At 39.5% G+C, this 21,463-nt stretch overlaps 1 protein-coding gene across 4 annotated transcripts in view; it reads left to right on the top strand.

Annotated features, from left to right (window-relative positions):
* The window catches only part of mon2 (MON2 homolog, regulator of endosome-to-Golgi trafficking), a 144,092-nt gene that overhangs the window by 85,688 nt on the left and 36,941 nt on the right, over positions 1–21,463 (top strand). For all 4 annotated transcript variants that reach the window (XM_084335422.1, XM_084335420.1, XM_084335421.1 and 1 more), the window contains exons 12-13: positions 5,948–6,138; positions 7,175–7,256. In XM_084335422.1, the coding sequence (XP_084191548.1) occupies positions 5,948–6,138; positions 7,175–7,256 (273 nt within the window). The remainder of the gene's footprint in view (positions 1–5,947; positions 6,139–7,174; positions 7,257–21,463) is intronic.

Below are 21,463 nucleotides of genomic sequence, written 5' to 3'. Positions count from 1 at the left end.
TTCACCTTTCTGTGAGGGACAGCTGTCTATTTTTGCTTTATTTCACCTCTCTGTGAGGGATAGCTGTCAATCCCTGTTCCCTGTGGGTAATCGCCTCATGGGTCGGCAGGTGTGTGGGCTTGATTACACCTGATGCAGTGCAGCTGTGCCTATGGCCATGTGGAGTCTATTTAAGTTTGGAGATCGCAGTGTCGACTGCTTTTTAATTTCCTAGTGTTGGCTGTCCTTTTGGTCACGTTCATTATATTGAAGTGTAGTCTGATTTCTGATTCAGAATTGAGCTTTATGGTAGTCATTCTTATTTTAGGCTACTCACGTGATTCTACACATAAACTCCCTTAGTGGAGGTTTATTGTTTTACTTTTTCCAATATAAACTCCTTTTATTAGGAGGTGTCCTTGTGGCTTATTTACTTTTATACTATACCTCTTTATTGAGAGTAGTCCTGTTTTTTGCGACTTGATTTATTTTCTTAATTACTCACTTTGAGATTTCCACCTGTAAAGGTTGTTTTCTGTTTAATTTTTCCCCTCTCCTAAGATATCTGCGTAAGCAGTCTAGTGGTTGTCCGTTTTACGGATAACTTTAAGAGTCCCTGCTCATGACCCACAGACACACACACACACACACACACACACAGCCCTCACATTTGTAACCTCCTGGTGGGGGACCCCCCGCTTAAAAAGTGGCCTGACTGGGGCTATATTTTGCACTATATTTCCTGGCCTGAATGATTTCCCCAGTCTGGCCCTGGTTAACCCTTTAATCGCCGTTGACGCTGAAACACGTCATTCCCCGCCATGCTTATTCTGCCGATGACGCTGTACAGCGTCTTTGATATCAATATTTCAAAAATCTGTGATCGAAATCATATTTCTCCCCCGGAGACATTATATGTACTGGTGAGCCCCTGTCAACTCTCTAACGGTTCAAGAGCGCCATCTGGTGGCCGATCGGCGGATCGCCCAGCCGAAGAAACAGGATGTAGAAGCTGGTGCTCATTTCAATTTGGTCCGATCACTCGCTATAGGTCCCGGGACTCGAGCTCGACACAATACATAGCGATCCGTTGCCAATAACTCGATAAACATGATTTGGACGTATATACTATTATACAACCTGGAAATGGATCGGGTATTTCCACATCCCATAATAGAAAAAATTCTGTTCCACGCTCATCTGCCAACGGCGAGAGGAAGCTACGGTGTCTTCTATACTAACTGCTCTAATGATCATATCACCCACACTAGATGAATGATATAACGTTGCCCACGGAATTATAAACGACCCCCCGCCCATCCGGTCAACATCAGATCATACGTAGTAACTTCTAGAAGTACGTGCAGTTGAAATTTTTTATCTGGCACCGATCGCTATCAAACTGTATTTGATCATCAATATAATGCATTTAGTGCTATAAATCAAGTTCTGGAGAAAGCTGCAGAAAACGATAAAAACATACTTATACTTTAGACCGTATTTTAGTATGAATATGTGAATGAAAAAGTATAACGTTGCTACACCCTGAACAATAGATATAGGACTTTGAATGGGCCATGGTAATGTCAATTTAGCAATACAATTTAAAAAGTTATAGCCCTGCAAAGAAGGGGAACTTCTCCATGTTAAATAGGGCTGGCGAGGGATGGTAAATTATGAATTTAACCCCGGCGATCAAAGGGTTAAAAGCCTCCAATGCTTATTAGTGTGTGTGCGTTTGAACTAGGGATGCCCCGATCACGTTTTTTGCCACTGATACCGATCACCGATCGTCTTGAGCCATATCGGCCGATACCGATCCAATATCGATAGTTTTTTTGGTATTAAAAAAAATAAATATATATATATATATATAATTTTATTTTTATTTTTTTATAAAAAATATATGTTATATAATCATACTTGTAGTTGTATTATCTGCGAGACATCGCCACCACGCAACAAGTCAAAATGCTCACTATCTGCAAACAGCTCCACTGTCTGTGTGTACTCGAGTAGCCTCCAGCTACGGCCAGGATTCTCCGGCGCTGCAGCTGGACCCTATTGGTATAAATCACATTCAGCATGCCCTCAGCTTGAATACGCATCGAATCAATGTTATAAGACATTGATATCAGGAGCTATCTGTAGCTACTGCTAGCCGGCTAGATAACGTTAAGACAACGCCTCAGTGAACTATTTAGTTTAGAGCTAACGTGAGCTAACGTGAGCTACCGAGTCAACGGAGGTAACTTATCATGCACTCGACTATTGCTGGAGCATTTGTTGATCACCAGCTATCAGTAGCTAGCCAGCTAGATAACGTTAGACCATAGCTGTCAACATTGGCAGGTTAAAAAACGTGTACATTTTAGCCCCGCCCCTTCCCCCCGGCCCCGCCCCCTCCCAATGGAGCTGCCTGTAAAAAACCTGTATTTTTTTTTATTTATCCAGGAATGTCCCATTGAGATACAAGATCTCTTCTTCCAGGGAGTCCTGACCAACACGGCACACAACAAGTTTCAACATAAAACAGGGCATTAAACAAAAAACATACAATTCAAATATAAATACAGAAGGCCATTTGTGCAGTGGCAAGCAAGGAGCATAATCAGCAATAGCATCAGGTAAAACAGTTACAGGTTTCATAAAGGGCTAATCGTAGCATACCTTTAAAAGCATTCACAGTAGGAAGTGCCTCTAGACAAAGTTTTACTTGCAGCGTATTCCATAAAAAGGGAGCATAGTGGGAGAATGCAGCTTTACCAAGCTCTGACTGCATCAAAGGAACATTTAAAAGCATCCCATTTGCTGCTCGTCTGGTATTAAAAAAGCAAGTATAAAAGGACAGAAGTCTGGAGATATATAAGGGCAGCTTACCTAGCCATTCTACAATCTGAAGTTTTCAAGGGTAAATAAATAAATGTTTTCACAGGAAATTCACTGGATTATTTTACAGGTTACTTTTGTTTTCCTACTTTAAGTGTAAATGCTATAAAAATACAGTAAATTACCTTTTATCAAAATATTAACCATTAAATAAAGGTTGTAATCTGTAAATGTATTTGATTTTACTGTAAATGTTATGATGAATTGAAAATGGGGGAAGAAGTCCTTCTCTGGTCTGCATCCCCTTAACAATTGTGTATTGCGCCATACTGTATTGTACCCATTCTGCAATCTGTTCAAGTTAGCAATCAATCAATGTATTACCATAGTGTCTTTATACCTTCATCACTGTAGGCTACATATTAATACTACAACTCAAGAAGAATCAAGAGGTTTATTTGTCACATACATAGTGAAATGCAGGTGGTCACGCCCGCATTGATTGTGCAAAATACAAAAAATAGGCATAGAAAAAACAATTGTGTGTATTGAGCCGTACTGTATTGTACCCATTCTGTAATCTGTTAATACAATTATCTGTTAAATAAAGTTTTTCATTCATCATCTTACCTTTGATGAGTTGGGTGACTTTCGTTTTCCCAGTCGAGTACTTCTGAGCAATGGCAGAGTCGGGGTACATATCTGCTACGCTCCGGTTGTACTCGTCGCAGAAACTGAAGGCCACATTGGATTTTGCACAAATCATGGCCATTTTAACTTTGGTGACCAAATCAGCCTCTAATGTGTTTCTCGTCACGAACGCAGTCATAACACGGGCATTTTTCATAGCCTCTATTTGCGCTAAACCCCTCCTTTATCCGGTCGCTGTTCTTCTTCTTCGGGTCGCAACCGTCTTCCGGTCTGACTTCCTGTGATAACGTTCTAATCTACACTGCTGCCACCTGTCGTCACGGAGGGGAATTGCAGCCATTTTGTAAACATTTATAAGTTAAAAAAAACGTGCCAATTCCGTGAACCGTGAGGAGGGCGTGAAGAAGGTTGAAATACCATACAATCCGGGGAAAAACGGGACTGTTGACAGGTATGCGTTAGACAATGCCTAAAAGTGAATAGTTGACTGGGTAATTTAGTTTAAACAGTAACGTTAGCTCGGTAGGTAGCCAACGTTAGCTCACGTCGCATGCACTAGAGCAGACTGTTGCCGGAGGCAGCTGGAGCCTCTTGTTTACATGGGTGCGGGAGGAGCAGGAGGAGGAGGAGGGGCCGTACGCTGCAAGCAGCTCTGTGTCTGAGAGAGAAGTCAGCAGTGAGATCTCCGCTAAGAATTGGATCATGTTTTTCGATCGGTTTTGGCGATCGGCGAAAATAAAGCATTATCACTGATCACGATCTCATATTTATACTAGTGCTGTCAGGCGATTAAAAAAATTAATCTAATTAATTACAGGATTTGTAATTAATTAATCTAATTAATCGCATTTTAATCGCATAACCATTTTATGCCTGATATTCTATATGCTATAATCATATTTCAAATTGCATGTGTCCGGATGGCAGAATTCAGTACTGTATCTACAAAACCTTCTGTTTAATCATCTTCCATATATTAATTTGCTTAGATTTTTCAGGTCTGGTCAATTTGAGCATGGTGTTATTCATAGTCAAAGATAAAAAAAAATTATTGATATTCTCATTTGGTTCATTACAATTTACTCAAAATAAAATTTTCATTCAATCAATCACCGCGCAGATTGATTGATTGAATGAAAATGTTATTAACAGATTGCAGAATGGGTACAATACAGTACGGCTCAATACACACAATTGTTAAGGGGATGCAGACCAGAGAAAGTCTTTCGTCTTGTTTAAATCAGGGTCCCCCATTTTCAATTCATAATGAATTGTAAGTAAGGGTGCAACTTGCTCCGTGCAATCCATTCTTTGTGGATCTAGCCCACAGTATTTCTGACACTGGGAATACATTCCCTGAGATTCATAGATGTCCCTAGAATCAAATACCAAGAACATGCAAATGGGCCATATTAAAAAAAAATCTGTAAATGTATATTCTACATTCTTATGGAATGAATGAGATAAAAAAAAAAGTATAAAAAAAAAAATGTAATTAATTTTGAGTTAATTTTCATAACGCGATAATTTGCTGTGTAATTAATTAATCTAATTAACGCGATAAACTGACAGCCCTAATTTATACTGAATATCGGCCGATACCGATCGCTGGCCGATCGATCGGGCCATCCCTAGTTTGAACGTTTGCATGTTTCAACCATACATTTCCATAAAAAAAAAAAAGTTTGAGATCCCTGATCTAGACTGTATCAGTACACACACACGCATACAGCACACACAGATACACACACATACTAGGGGTGGGGGGGGAATCGATACGTAGCAGTATTGCGATACTTTGCGTGGCGATACTGTATCGATACAGGGACGCCAAGTATCGATATTAAATTATTCATAAAAAATTTAAATAAATGCATTCAGTTAAGTTGGAATATGACTGTAATACAAACAGTTCAGTTTGTCAGGTACCCGGTATATGCAACACAGATTACAGTGTTTACATCTGTCTGCTTGAGAAAATACCATGTTCTGCAATATAAATGATTGAAGTGAGATGAACAGACTGAACTTTATTTTATTAGATAAAACATGTTGACAAAGTTTTACTTTGCAGTTGAAAAAAGGTATACTCAGCGACGCGTTTCACGATATATATATTATATATCGTATCGTGACGCAAGTATCGCATCGTGAGGTCTCTGGCGATTCCCACCCCATACACACACACACACGCACGCGCGAATACAGCACACACACACGCACACACATACAGCACACACACATACACCCACAGCATACACACACACACACACACATACAGCATACACACACACACACACACACATACAGCATACACACACACACACACACACACACACACACACATACAGCATACACACACACACACACACACACACACACACACACACACACACACCTTGAACTCCACTCTATCTTGTGTCAACCACACATTCTCACTTGTAACCTGCCACCTCTCTTTCTCCCTCCCCTCCTCCTCCTCCTCCAGTCTGGAGATGCTGGACAAGGTGGAGCCTCCGTCCATCCCGGAGGGCTACGCCATGTCGGTGGCCTTCAGCGCCCTGCTGGACCTGGTCCGCGGCATCACCTCCATGATCGAGAGGGAGCTGGCCAAGGAGGAGGCGGCGGCGGCCGAACACAGGGAGGCCAACCCCAGCCAGGAGTGGCAGCCCCAGCCTGGTGAGGAGGGCAGGGCAAGGGATACTCCCACGTCTTAGATTCAATATTCAAACATGACACATTTGTGAGGAGGAGCAGGATGGTTGGGGGAGAGTTACACACACACACACACACACACACACACACACACACACACACACACACACACACACACACACACACACACACACACACACACACACACACACACACTAGAAATGATGATTGCGAGGGAGAAGGGTGAAGGGCGATGGAGTCCATAGATTAGATGCAGTGAGAGATTCAGAACACTCTCATAAGAGCTATAGTATGTAGAACAGATGTGCCTCTGAGTGGAAATACTTTCCATGTAAAGGCCTCATCTGTGTGTGTGCGTTTCCATCCTGAATGTGATCCTGGCTGGATGTACTCTTCTGAATCCTGGTGGCCAGTAGTATGCCTGCTAATGTTTGGGAGAGTAAGACCTTGCATGTATTGCATCAGAGGGAACACAGATGGAGCTTTGAATTTAGGACGGATGTCCCTGAGGGAGTATATCTCAATTTGATATAGAATTATGGTCCCCCAGCTCTATTTCCTACTTAACAATGATGTTTTCTAAGGGTGGAGTCCTTTCTCAGCACAATACATTGATGTACTTCATGCCAGACGCACATATCTCGGGCTAGTTAGACACAACACCAATGCAAAGTCAATGGGGCCAAGCTTTGAAATAAACACGGCAACCTACCCTCACAGTGCAAGACGCCAAAAGTAGGTGTCGGCAGCATTTATTACAGGGATTGTACTGTACAGCCTGGAGCGTGGCCCCATTGAGGTTACATCAATTGTGTGGCTAACTAGCCAGTGCTGTGGGTATCTAGTCTGAAAAGCTGCACGGCTTGTGCTTTCAGGGGTTCCCCCCCCCCCCCCCCCCCTCAAAATTCTGTCTTGAAATTCTACCACACTTGTATTGGCCACTAGCCATTGTGACATTATTCTCAGAATTTGAGTCAAAGCGTTGTGCCGGTGCACCTGAAACGGTTAAATCCAGTAATGTTGTGTGTGTTTGCCTCAGGAGCCCATCTCGTTTGGGAGGAGATGGTCGGTGCGTGTTGGTGTGGCCTACTTGCTGCCTTATCTCTGCTGTTGGACGCCAGGTAAATTAATCACCTCCATCCGTTTCACAGGCTCTGTTTTTCTCTCTCCTTCATTTAATCAGGCTGTGTTTCGCTGAGCAGGCAGACTCTTTCTCCCTCGGCGCACAGGACTGCCGCCGTGGGCTATGTGTAGCAAATTTGGTCACTCATTCATGTGCGATCCATGAGGGACATTTAGTGGAACGCATGCGCAGATCATGTACACGCTTGACGCTTCTAGCGACTTTCTCCCACGCCAACATGGTGTGGAGAGAGGTCTGGCCTAATAAGCAACACCTTTCTCCTGAATCACCCTTGAATGACACAATTCTTCTTTTAATTGCAAGATATTAACAACACAAAAGCTATGGGGGTAGATTTCTATCAAAAATAAACAAACTCAAAAGTAGAATCCACAATCGTAAAAACTATCCACACACACACACACACCTCAGAATCCACAATCGTAAAACCGATCCACACACACACCTCTCAATTTGTGTTTCATAAATCATAAAAACACGCTTGATTTGTTTAGATTTACGTACGGAATTCTAAGGACACGCTTGATCAACTTGGAGTTACGTACGGAATTTTGAGACAAATATTTCGCTGTTTTCCCCGTGGGGATTCGTGTGTGACGCTTCTTCTTCTTAGAGGTCTATCAAAAATAAACAAACGCAGAAGTAGAATCCACAATCGTAAAACCGATCCACACACACACACACACCTCTCAATCTGTGTTTAATAAAACGTTTGATCTGCTTACGTACGGAATTCTAAAAACATGTTTGATCTGCTTGGAGTTACGGACGGAATTCTAAGGACACGCTTGATCTGCTTGGAGTTACGGACAGAATTTTGAGACAAATATTTCACTGTTTTCCCCGGCGGGGATTCGTGTCTGAAGCTTCTTCTTCTTCGGCGCTACCGAACACGGCCCGAGGTGTCTCTGGCTCATGAGCGCTACCAGTGGCCAAAATCGCACATTATCTTTAGCCCTAGGCATCAACATTTCATTATGAAAATGAATGCTCAAAGTATATATAGTACCATTTTGAAGATAACAACTAGGGCTTTCAAATGATATAAAATATCTGTATGATTATCCTATCTCTTCTCAGTCAGTCAGATAAATCACACGGACCCATAATGCAAGACTTTGTAGACTGGTGTGATGGCTGTTTTCTGGATTTAAATGTATCCAAAACCAAAGAAATTATTATCTCACCAAAACACATAGAAGTCACCCCAACAAGCATCCACTGAGCTGAGGTGGAAATTGTCCAGAACTACAAATACTTAGGAACTGTGTTTGATGACAAACTTAAATTTAGTGACAACACAGATGTTATCATAAAAAAGGCTCATCAGCGTCTGTACTGTCTTCGCAAACTAAACTCCTTTGGAGTCGACCAGAGATATATATATTTTTTTATATATATTTTTTTATTTCATTTTTGGATGAAAGGCACAGGTACAGGCATACAATGCACATAAAACATAATAAAAATTATTTGCCAACTACAAGCATTGGTTTGCCCCTTGCCTCATTTAAAATAAAAAATCCTACCCCCTAACCCCTGCAACCAACCACTGTTGACAAAAAAAAAATAATAATCCCCCCCAACCCACCCCGTCATAGGCCTGAAAAGAAAAATAATTGAGCAAAGATTTCAACAAAGACCAAAAATAAAGGGAATTATACAGATATAATTACCGTAATTCCTCTAATAGTAACCCCGGCTTGTATTTGTTTCAACTGTAGCGGATACCAGGCTTGTATTAGGAGGAGGCATGTATAAGAGAGAGGCCTATATTTCAAATTTTCAAACCGATCATAATGAATAAATCAACATTTTGTGTCAGTTTGAACCCAGTAAAATGTACTGGGTTCATTTATTGAAACAAAGTACTGTATGAAATACGGTAGTAAACAGTGCAATTACAGGTGGTCAAAAAAAGTAAAATAAAGTAAAATAGTGCAATCACAATACTGGTATAATAATAATAATAATAATAATAATAACTTCGTTTTATACAATTCTGAGGTAGGCTTACTCTCTTGGTAAACATTAACACCATACCATTATATGGTATTTACTGCACAGCCAGGCCAGCATATAACAACAATAACCAAATATACCCGGCTTGTATTAGGAGGCCGGCTTATAATTGCTTAGCTCAACAGCGCACCGGTCATTAATAGAGACCCGGTTTTTAATTGAATACCGGTTACTATTAGAGGAATTACGGTAGTTATGTCCTGCTAGTTATATAGTAGAGGTCCTAACTTGATAGAGAATATGGTTCCAGCTATCTATTGTTTGATAGTTTGCACCATTTAATCTAGCTGTAGAAAGCTCCATTGTTACAACATCAGCTAATAACTGTTTCCAGTGATTAAAGGGCAGAGAATGTGGAGCTTGCCATCGCAGTGCCAATTCTTTTTTTGCAGCGGTACTTCCTGCCAGCCAAAATCATCTCTGAACAATACTTAAAGCTAAAGAATCATCATCATTAAGGAGCAATAATTTGGGACAACAGGGAATATGTTTTTGTAATACTTTAGATAGATAATTAGTTATCTGTTCCCAGAAACTTTTGACTGTGGGGCATTCCCACATCATATGTGTAAAAGTACCAGTAGTATTTAGAGAACAAAGTGTACTGTTCGGTGAAATAGCACGTCTCATTCTATAAGCTTTCTGGGGGGTTAAATATGTTTTATGGACAAAATTGAAATGAATCTGCTGATGATTTGGGTTTCGTGATGCCATAATAATATTTCCCCAAACTCTGGTCCAATTGATAGATTGATGGTGTTCTAATCCCAATTCTGTGCTCCACGATTGGATAACAGGTATTAACGAAGTACATCTTTGTGATAGATCTTTATAAATTATAGAAACTTGACCTTTGGACAGACCTGCAGTTTTTTTTAGAGAAAGTAACTAAGGGGTGAGTAGTTGGTTTGGTCCATGGAACTCCATAGGCTCGCATAGCCGAACGGAGCTGTAAATATAAAAAAAGAAAAAAACAGAGAATTCTGACTGTTTTATTCCTCCTTTATTGAGAGTATTTTAACCTTTTCATTTGTATGCTGGTTCACATCCCTCTGTCAAAGAGACAAGAACAAACTGCAAGGTGTTGTCAACCTTAGCTCAAAAATTATCGGCAGAACACAAAGATCCCTAATGCAGTTTTACAATGCCCAAGTTTCAAGTTTCTTTAATAGTTGTCATACAGAAGTACAGAATACTTTTGTACAAAATGCTTCTTACTGTTGCGCTCCAGAGACTGTGCAAGACAAGATAAGTATGAAATAAAAACATAGTAAAATTAGAAGTAATAAAAAAAAAAATAGGTCACAGTGTTCAGTTTAGACATATGTACACTGTTCGATGCAGAATAGACGTAGTTACCATACAATATACAATACTGTGCAGTGTACTAATATACAATACTATATAGTGCAAGGCAGAAATGGAGAAATGGGACGAGGTGCAATTTAGGTACAATTCACAGTAGGTGTACGAGTTGTAGTGCAAATCCTTTATCAATAAATATAAAGTGTAAGTGTGTTTGTGTGATCTAAAGTGTGGAGAGTGGGTGCTGCAGTGTGTTGTTTGTTTGAGTGAGTGTGTGCGTGTGGGTGTGTGTGCTGTGTGCATTTGATGGTTGTTGCATAGTGATTATTGTTCGTTTAGCGATTATTGTTCGTTTAGCAGCCTGATGGCCTGATGGCCAAGTGCTCGAGAAAGCACACAAAATAATTGATGACCCCACACATGTCCTTCATGTCTGTTTTGACCTGCTGCCCTCAGGAAAGCGCTTTAGACAGCCTGCCTGCAAAACAAACGGAAGGAAATTTGGGTTTGTACTGGAGGCCATTCAACTGGTGAATGGCCACAGAACAAGGAAAGGTCAGTTTACAAACGTGCACCCTTTGACCCCTTGATTTGAATATTTTGACGAAAGTGCACTTTTTATATACAGACCAAATTTATTTATTTATTTATTTATTTATTTATTTATTTATTTATTTATTTATTTATTTATTTATTTATTTATCTATTGGACTGACAGATCAACAATTAGGGATCCCATTCTGACAGTGTCATGTCTTTTATGCTTTGAGCATGTCTCTTGTCCCTGTTTTGTCCTGTTTTGTCTTGAATGTATAGAAATGCAGCTGTTTGTGATATCATGCCTTAAATTGCCCCTTGCGGGACTAATAAAGTTTTTTCAATTGAATTGAATAGAACAGTGTGTAATACCAAAAAAGTTAAAAAACGGATTTGAAATGATCAGTTTATTTTTATTTACACCAAAACTTGCCCCACAATGGTGGAATGAACTACTACCCACCCCAGTTAGGACAGCCGAAACCCGTCCAATCTTTCGCCGTCGACTAAAGACGCACTTCTTCAACCATTATCTGAAATTTAAAAAAATAATAATAATAAATTAAAAAAAAAACTAACCCTAACTAACCTTACTGTCATGCACTTGTCCTAATAAACTAACCTACACTGTAACACACAACACTTTGATGAAATATAATGTAAATGTAAAACAAAATAAAAACATCAAAAAACACTTTACAATTATTATATACAATTATTATATACTGCATATGTATTTCTTACATAATACAGCTGCAGTGTTCATCAACTCCTCTGGGATAAATGGGGAAACAATGCTCCATAAGCAATAAGTTAAAGCTAATTACCTTAGCATATTTGACATAGTGTCATGTACAGTAACTGACTTATGTTTAATCAATACAAATAAACGATGGGATTAGAAACTACAAGGCTAAATTAATTCAGAATGCAGTTGTTTGTTGAAATGTGGTGGCCGGACAAGATTTTTGTAATAATTTCTGTATCAAATATGAAAGATATGAATAATATATTACTTTGAGCATACCCACAAACCGATATTCATCATAAACCCATTAAAGTAAATTTTCAGACGGAATTGTTTTATTACTATCACTATAATTATCATAACTTTTGAACAATAAATTATATTTCTAATCTGTCAGCTGTTCTATATTGCCCACATAATTGTCTATATCCCATACCCTCTAAGTTTCCTGCTAGCTTGTCAGTAAAGTGGTTGAAAATGCAGTTTGTTAAAATGTGGTGGCCGGACAAGATTTTTGTAATAATTTCTGTATCAAATATGAAAGATATTAATAATAATAATCATGATAATCATACAGATATTTTATATCATTTGAAAGCCCTAGTTGTTATCTTCAAAAGAGACACCTTGGGCCGTGTTCGGGAGCGCCGAAGAAGAAGAAGCTTCAGACACAAATCCCCGCCGGGGAAAACAGTGAAATATTTGTCTAAAAATTCTGTCCGTAACTCCAAGCAGATCAAGCGTGTCCTTAGAATTCCGTCCGTAACTCCAAGCAGATCAAACGTGTTTTTAGAATTCCGTACGTAAATCTAAGCAGATCAAACGTTTTATTAAACACAGATTAAGAGGTGTGTGTGTGTGTGTGGATCGTTTTTACGATTGTGGATTCTACTTCTGCGTTTGTTTATTTTTGATAGACCTCTAAGAAGAAGAAGCGTCACACACGAATCCCCACGGGGAAAACAGCGAAATATTTGTCTCAAAATTCCGTATGTAATTCCAAGTTGATCAAGCGTGTCCTTAGAATTCCGTACGTAAATCTAACCAGATCAAGCTGTTTTTTGAATTCCGTACGTAAATCTAACCAGATCAAGCTGTTTTTTGAATTCCGTACGTAAATCTAAACAAATCAAGCGTGTTTTTATGATTTATGAAACACAAATTGAGAGGTGTGTGTGTGGATCGTTTTTACGATTGTGGATTCTGAGGTGTGTGTGTGTGGATAGTTTTTACGATTGTGGATTCTACTTTTGCGTTTGTTTATTTTTGATAGAAATCTACCCCCATAAAAAGCTGCCCCCAGCTGCTAAAACACACTGGTGCTCATGACGGATCCAGGGGCAGCTTCACTTCAGCTCAGCGCAGACCGTTAACCCTCCAACCTTTCCTTTGTTATTTGTGTGCGTCAGTGATTCAGGTGAGAATCTACTCATGTTTCTTCAACTGTAGAGCAAGTTTATTTCCTGTCAACACACTTACCTTTTGTGTATTTCTCAGTTTCTGGTTTGTTAAGCGAATCGATGAGCCGAGGTGCGCTAGCTTACATTGTGAGCGAACAGTCGTTTACGTCAACAACACTCTAGAGGTCTGAGGTGTCCCGTTAAATACACTGCTGCTTTGGAGGGATATTCCCATTTCCCGGTAAGCTAGTGTGTCATGTTTGGTATCAATGGATTCCTTGCAATCTCAAGAGTCATATCACTAGCCCACTTCCGGTTGCTACTGAACGGACTTTCTTGGCTGTTTTCTTTTTACGTTATTTAAAGGGGAACTATCTTATAAATGGCCTTTTTGAGTGTTTAGCATTGTTTCCTAGCTATGTGAACTTATATTAATATGATCTATGTCTCAAAATTCTCATATTGGCGCATTCTTCCAATTCTCCTCTCACAATATTCACCCTCACTGAACTGAGTCGTTTGAAAATGTGCCTATATGTGATGTCATATAGTCACTGCTGCATGTTAATGTTGAGATAGACGACGACGCTCCGCAGTGGTTTAGGTGGCACCTGCAGCCCAGGCTCAAAACAGCTCGAAATCTTGAGGTAGAAAAATGCTGTTTTTGAGGACTTGATTAGAAATACAAAACAATGAATAAAAAAAATATATATATTACAGAGGTGTTCCATAGACTCACAGGAATTGTGTAAAAGTGCCCAAATAGTGAAAGAAATAGTAAAATAGTTCCCCTTTAAAAATAATAATAACTGTTGATCTTAACTGATCATTGTGACTTTATTGCCTTTATCGTTTATGCTGTTGGTTTTATGTGACTTTGACTTGACGTGATCTAAGCTAACAGGGCTTGTTGTTGTCATTGCTACAGCTAAACGCTACCGGCTAGTCTTTTAGAGTAGACCATCGGTTTGATGCTAACCTAGCTAGGCTTGTCTTTAGCCTTGTGGCTAGGATAGCTATTGGACCGTCGTGTACACTGTTTTATACGGTGTGAATGAAAGCTATTTTACAAGAAGTCTACACTTACTTAGGCATAAGTAAAGTGACCATTGCCCTACAGCCTGTGTAAGTGCCAAAAACAAGATATCACACAGTTTTAAGGAGGATTTTTTTTTTTTTTTTTTTTTTTTTGTCAGGCCACTGAACTTAGAAGCAGGCCAGGACAGTGTTTCTAGTTGTATTCTAAAATTCTATTCTATTGTATTCTAAAATGTGACTATATGGTTTTATATTAACTTAATAAATAAACAAAAACGAAAAATCTACTTATTTCAACGAACATTTCAAACTAAATAACAGATTATGCACATAAAACGCTGAAAACAACCGAAGCAACAATAGTATTTTAATGAGGCTATTATTATTATCATTACTATTTTGCAACAAGTTAGCCCTCTCATAAATAGCACATATAAATGAATAACTAACTTGAACTAACTTAAAAGGATTGAAGTGATATTTGGCTTAAAAAATCGGTCACATGGCAAAAAATAAAATAAAAAAAAAGCCTGACGATGTCCATTGGGCCGCGGCTCTCTGACGCCTTATTTTCTGGGCCCTGGCCTGAAAAGTTTGGGAACCCCTGTTTTAGACCATCGGTTTGATGCTAACCTAGCTAGGCTTGTCTTTAGCCTTGTGGCTAGGATAGCTATTGGACCGTCGTGTACACTGTTTTATACGGTGTGAATGAAAGCTATTTTACAAGAAGTCTACACTTACTTAGGCATAAGTAAAGTGACCATTGCCCTACAGCCTGTGTAAGTGCCAAAAACAAGATATCACACAGTTTTAAGGAGGATTTTTTTTTTTTTTTTTTTTTTTTGTCAGGCCACTGAACTTAGAAGCAGGCCAGGACAGTGTTTCTAGTTGTATTCTAAAATTCTATTCTATTGTATTCTAAAATGTGACTATATGGTTTTATATTAACTTAATAAATAAACAAAAACGAAAAATCTACTTATTTCAACGAACATTTCAAACTAAATAACAGATTATGCACATAAAACGCTGAAAACAACCGAAGCAACAATAGTATTTTAATGAGGCTATTATTATTATCATTATTATTTTGCAACAAGTTAGCCCTCTCATAAATAGCACATATAAATGAATAACTAACTTGAACTAACTTAAAAGGATTGAAGTGATATTTGGCTTAAAAAATCGGTCACATGGCAAAAAATAAAATAAAAAAAAAGCCTGACGATGTCCATTGGGCCGCGGCTCTCTGACGCCTTATTTTCTGGGCCCTGGCCTGAAAAGTTTGGGAACCCCTGTTTTAGACCATCGGTTTGATGCTAACCTAGCTAGGCTTGTCTTTAGCCTTGTGGCTAGGATAGCTATTGGACCGTCGTGTACACTGTTTTATACGGTGTGAATGAAAGCTATTTTACAAGAAGTCTACACTTACTTAGGCATAAGTAAAGTGACCATTGCCCTACAGCCTGTGTAAGTGCCAAAAACAAGATATCACACAGTTTTAAGGAGGATTTTTTTTTATTTGATGCTTTGCAATCAATCGATTCAAAGTGTTCTATAGGTGAGGATAACTTAGTATTTTTTTTATTAAATTGGCTGCACCAGTTATCGCTCAGCAGATTATACTATACTTATATTTTTAATCTCTCTATCTCCTCAGGTAGATTTCCTCTAGCTTGGAAATGTGCACGGGTGATTCCTTTACATAAGGGAGGTGATAGGGATAACTTAGATAATTATCGTCCTATCTCCAGGTTACCTTGCCTAGCTAAAGTCCTGGAAACACTAGTAAGCAAACACTTAAAATTTACCTTTCAATTAACTCCATACTTAGTTCTCAGCAATCTGGTTTTAGAGCCAAACATAGTACTACATCAGCCATCACTCTGGTTACAAATTGCATTATTTCAGCATTAGATAAGAAGAAACATTGTGCTGCCCTCTTTGTTGATTTATCGAAAGCCTTTGATACAGTTGATCACTACTTACTTATAAAGAAACTATCTAACATTGGGTTCGATGATGATGCCTGTGTCTGGTTTCAGGATTATCTTCTAGGCGGCAGTGTGTGAAGTTAGGTCAAGCCCAATCTGAACTCTTGGCCATGACTAAATGTGTGCCACAAGGTTCAGTTTTGGGTCCTGTCCTTTTTACAATTTATATTAATGAATAATATTGTTTCTTCTTTGTATGGATGTCATGCCCATTTGTATGCTGATGACACAATTGTGTACTGTATTGCAGACTCTGTACAGTTGGCCATTGAGAATTTGCAACTTTCCTTTTATGCTCTAGTCTACAGGATGCCCTTGCTAGTCTTAAATTGGTTCTTAATGTTGTAAGACAAAGTTTATGTTGTTTTCAAGAGCCAGGAATATTAACTTTGATGATGTCCGGATATCTACTGTCAGTGGCTCTTGTATAGAGAGAGTCACTGAGTATAAATATCTTGGCCTGTGGCTTGATGAGAAATTTGGACAATCTTGCCTCTAAACTGCGACAGAAAATTGGTTTCCTGTACAGAAACGGATCCAATTTTCCTCTATTTAGTAGAAAAATTATTGTTGAATCAGTCTTCTTTTTTTTTTTTAAACTTTGACCAGTCAGCTGGTTCTTTTAGCGTTTATCGCTTTTTCTTCGCATTCATACTTGGTCAAGTTCGACCGACAGAAGCAGGCTGAAAGGGTTCAGATGGGGGGGAAGACACTCTGGGAAAGGCACGGGATTCGAACACGCTCAGCCCCAGATCCGTGACGAGCACGGTTGTCCACGGCGCTGAAATAGCACTCGCGGTACGTGGTGAGCTACTGGAGCTCCCCTGAATCAGTCTTCTTATCAGTTTTGGACTATGGTGATGTAATTTTTGTATTTTATTATTTTTTAAACAAACACATAAACAAACATGACAACACACGATAAGATATACAAGCATTAGTTGACAGTGCACATCCAATGAAATCACATTTTAGTTAATTGTCATATATAGGATATACCCTTAATACCTGTTATCTAAAAACCTACACACATATGCTCCAGCTCGTACCCCCCCCCCCCCCCCCCCCCCCCCTCCTGGTGATGTAATTTATAGGCATGCTTCGGCATCAACTCTTAAACCTCTGGATTCTGCATATCACTCAGCTCTTAGATTTATTACTGGTGACAGATATGATACTCACCATTGTGTCCTGTATGATAGGGTGGGTTGGCCTTCTCTTACAGAAAGGTGCAACAAACACTGGTATTTATTTATTTTTAAAGCCCTTATTGGTAAACAACCTGTTTATATCTCTTCACTGTTAGATTGGAATATTGGAACCTATTCAACTCGATCGAATGACTGGATGGTTCAAGGTTTCAAGTTTCTTTAATATTTGTCATACAGAAGTACAGAATACTTTTATACAAAATGCTTCTTACTGTTACGCTCCAGAGACTGTGCAAGACAAGATAAGTATGAAATAAAATAACATAGTAAAATTAGAAGTAAAAAAATTAGGTCACAGTGTTCAGTTTAGACATATGTACAATGTTCGATGCAGAATAGACGTAGTTACCATACAATATACAATACTGTGCAGTGTACTAATATACAATACTATATAGTGCAAGGCAAGTTTGTTCTGATCTAGGGAAGTCAGCCTTTTCCTTTGATGCCTCTAACTCATGGAATGTCCTTCAACTCTCTGAAATTGGAGGTTCTCCCTTCCCTTGGAACAGGGGCGACAGTGGCTCAGGAGGTAGAGCAGTCCGGAGGTTCCCGGTTCGATTCCCGGGCAGCGTGTCGATGTGTCTTTGAGCAAGACACTTAACCCCTAATTGCTCCCGATGAGCAGGTTGGCACCTTGCATGGTTGCCTCCGCCGTCGGTGTGTGAATGTGTGTGTGAATGTGTGAGTGAATGGGTAATATGTGAGTAACAAATTGTAAAGCGCTTTGGATAAAAGCGCTATATAAAAAAGCAGCCATTTAGTTCAAGTTTCTTTATTAGTTGTCATACAGAAATACAGAATACTTTAGCATGAAATGCTTCTTTCTTTTACCATGTTTAAACGTATGATTTCAGACCATTGTGTGACTACCTGTAAGTGTTTTAGCTGATCCTTTTAAATTATTTAAATATTTTTGAATTTTTACTCTGGTGTTTAAATTTCTGTGAATATTGTTTGTATTATGTACTGTTTACATTTTGTACAATCGTTGTTTCTGTAAATGAGGGAAACCTCAGATGCTTACGATTTTAAATAAAGGTTGAAATGAAATATGTCATCAACGACATTGCGCTAGCTTAAAAAACAGTGATGATGCATGGTCTGGGTTGATATATGGGGCTGCTAGCATTAGCAAGTAAGTGTAACGTTAACCAAACAACTTTCACGTTCCACATGACGTCAGTTGTGCCATGGGGTCTAGACGGCTTGGTGCTTGTTCAGCAACGCCCCACTTCACACTCGCTGTTCAGTCACACTTCGGAGCTGCCCAGTGCAACCACCGTCTTCTAACCTTGTTGTTAAGTGCCTTGCTCAAGGGTACAGTAAATGTTGATGGAGACCATTACTCACATTCACTTCTCCCTCCGTGGCATGAATCCGGTGTTCAAACCCGTGACCGCTTCTAGTCATGAACCTTCTTCTTCAGCTCGTCTGCCCAGCATGGCAACAGCTCCGTGGTTGTTATCCATTTCCGCAGTGTATTTATAGTGGGATGTATGTGACCCATGGGGATTAATAAAGATCTATTGCACCATATAATAGATGTGCTTACGCCTGCACAGTTGCATGCAACACAGCCCCTTTCACAACAGCAAACCTAATGGAAAATATCATAGAGGCCCAGATCTGGCTTTGTCTTTCCAGATTAAATACAGTCTAGTCTCCATTCAGTGTCACTGTATACGGAGTACACACCCAGACCTGAGCCAGCTAGTGCTAGAAATACACCCAGACCTGAGCCAGTTACAGCTAGAAATACACCCAGACCTGAGCCAGTTACAGCTAGAAATACACCCAGACCTGAGCCAGTTAGTGCTAGAAATACACCCAGACCTGAGCCAGTTACAGCTTGCAATACACCCAGACCTGAGCCAGTTACAGCTAGAAATACACTCAGACCTGAGCCAGTTACAGCTTGCAATCCTCTGTGATGTGAAGTATTTGGTTTAGTCTGCCTGGAGTGCAAGGTGAAGAGGGTTTGCACTCTCAGGCCATTATGGTTCTGTTGTGCCAGATTAATTACCGTAAGAGCAATCAATCAAAAAAAGCAAGCCCTAATTGATTCCAGATAGGCAGGGAACAAAATAAGTACCCGCCCAGCGCCATTGGCTTGTAGATTTAATGTTTGGCGGCTAGATATTAAGGTCTGCCCGCCACCTGGCGGCTAACAAAATCCACTGCATGGGTCGGCTGTGCTCGGTGTCGATATGATGCGGGAGTGGTGAGGTGTGTGTGTGTGTGTGTGTCACGTGTCCGTTCTAATGTTTACAAACAATGAACCTTTAAATGTAAATGATATGCGCTCTGCTCACGAGGTCAAGTTTGTAACATGAGACGCACATGAGGTCTGTCTTCACCCGTTCTTTAGCCTACAAGAAAACCCTGCAATCGCGTTTTTGATTGTGCTCTGATATTTTACTATTTCGCATTTGATTTGACCAAATATGTGGAGGCATATTCCCTGCAACAGGTTCAAAGATAACTTCACATTTATTGGCAATTCGTTTCCTTATATCGCTTCCTCCAGGGTTCCAACTTGTGTTGACAAAATGCAACCCTGCTCAGCTACGGAGAATCAGCGCTCTCTCTCTAGACTAGAAAGGTGCACTCATTAGAGCACAGATGTCCGCCAGGGCGGCAGCCACACATAATAATAATAATAATAGATTGGATTTGTAATGCACTTTTTGTTCACTGGGATCCCAAAGTGCTACACTACATGGTTAAAACAGTTAAAAAAAATAGAAATAAAATAGTTATTAGTAAAACAAATAAAATAAAATACAGAATAAAAATAAGATAAAAATAGAACATAGTTCATTAAAAACATAGTATAAACAGACAATTTAAAAACAAAAGCGCAATTAAATTAAAATAAAAAGCTAACAGTCAAAGGCCTTTTTGAACAGGTAGGTTTTCAGGCCTGCCTTCTCTATCTATCTATCTATATCTATCTATCTATCTATCTATCTATCTATCTATCTATCTACCTCTCTCTCTCTCTCTCTGTTCAATGATTTAAAGTGGCCAAACGTTACAATATAAATACTAATTGGATTTTTGGCTGGTAAAAAATCTGCCCGGCTGGTCGTTTTTTAAATCTACCAGCCAAATGGCTTGTAAGTCAAAAAGTTAAGTTTGTTCCCTGCAGATAGGACTTCGATCCAGGGCCCTCATTCATCAACGTGGACGTGGAATATGTTCTATTTCCACACGTAAGCACAGAATGTAGAATCAGTGCACGCACAGAAGAATCGGGATTCATCAACCGTGCGTACACCGGTCCTATGCTCCTCCGTGTTGATGAATACCACTTTGTTCTACCGTCAATGCTCGTGCATGATTATCCATATATGGTCATGAAAGTGAGGAAACACCCCCCATGGGATGTGAAATAATGGACTGGCCCGAGCGGAACTCTGAGAAACTTCACGGAGATTGTTCATTGCTGTCGAACCAAGAAGACACAACGCGTGTTATGGGATAAATAAAAGGCGGACTTGTAAACGGTGATGTCAGATATCAACGGCTCCCTAAGACCATTGCTGCAATTCTGCCTGGACAGCTCAAAATACTAATAAAGACCGTTCGTTGACCACTGTTTGGCGTTGGTTGTGTGTCATTATAACCGTGCTGTAATATGAATGCCTTTATTAGTTGTGTTCGATTGGCTATATGATTTTTAGAGGCATCTATTTTGTTGTCGGTATTACCGACAACAAAATAGATGCCTCTAAAAATCATATACTATTAGGTAGCCTATATGGATTACATATAATAGCAGCCATAGCCTACATTATGCAACAGTAACTTGCGCATACCAGTGTATGCGACGGACCAGTGTATACCTTATATCATATTCATATAATAGTTTACTCTATCAGCATACCAGCATGTAATATGTTCTTTGTTAGAACTCAACTCGT

Source organism: Notolepis coatsorum (assembly GCF_963971535.1).
Source record: "Notolepis coatsorum genome assembly, chromosome: 18".
NCBI lineage: Eukaryota > Metazoa > Chordata > Actinopteri > Aulopiformes > Paralepididae > Notolepis > Notolepis coatsorum.
The sequence above is the reverse complement of the archived record's forward strand: the minus strand, read 5'-3'. Positions and strand labels throughout refer to the sequence as shown.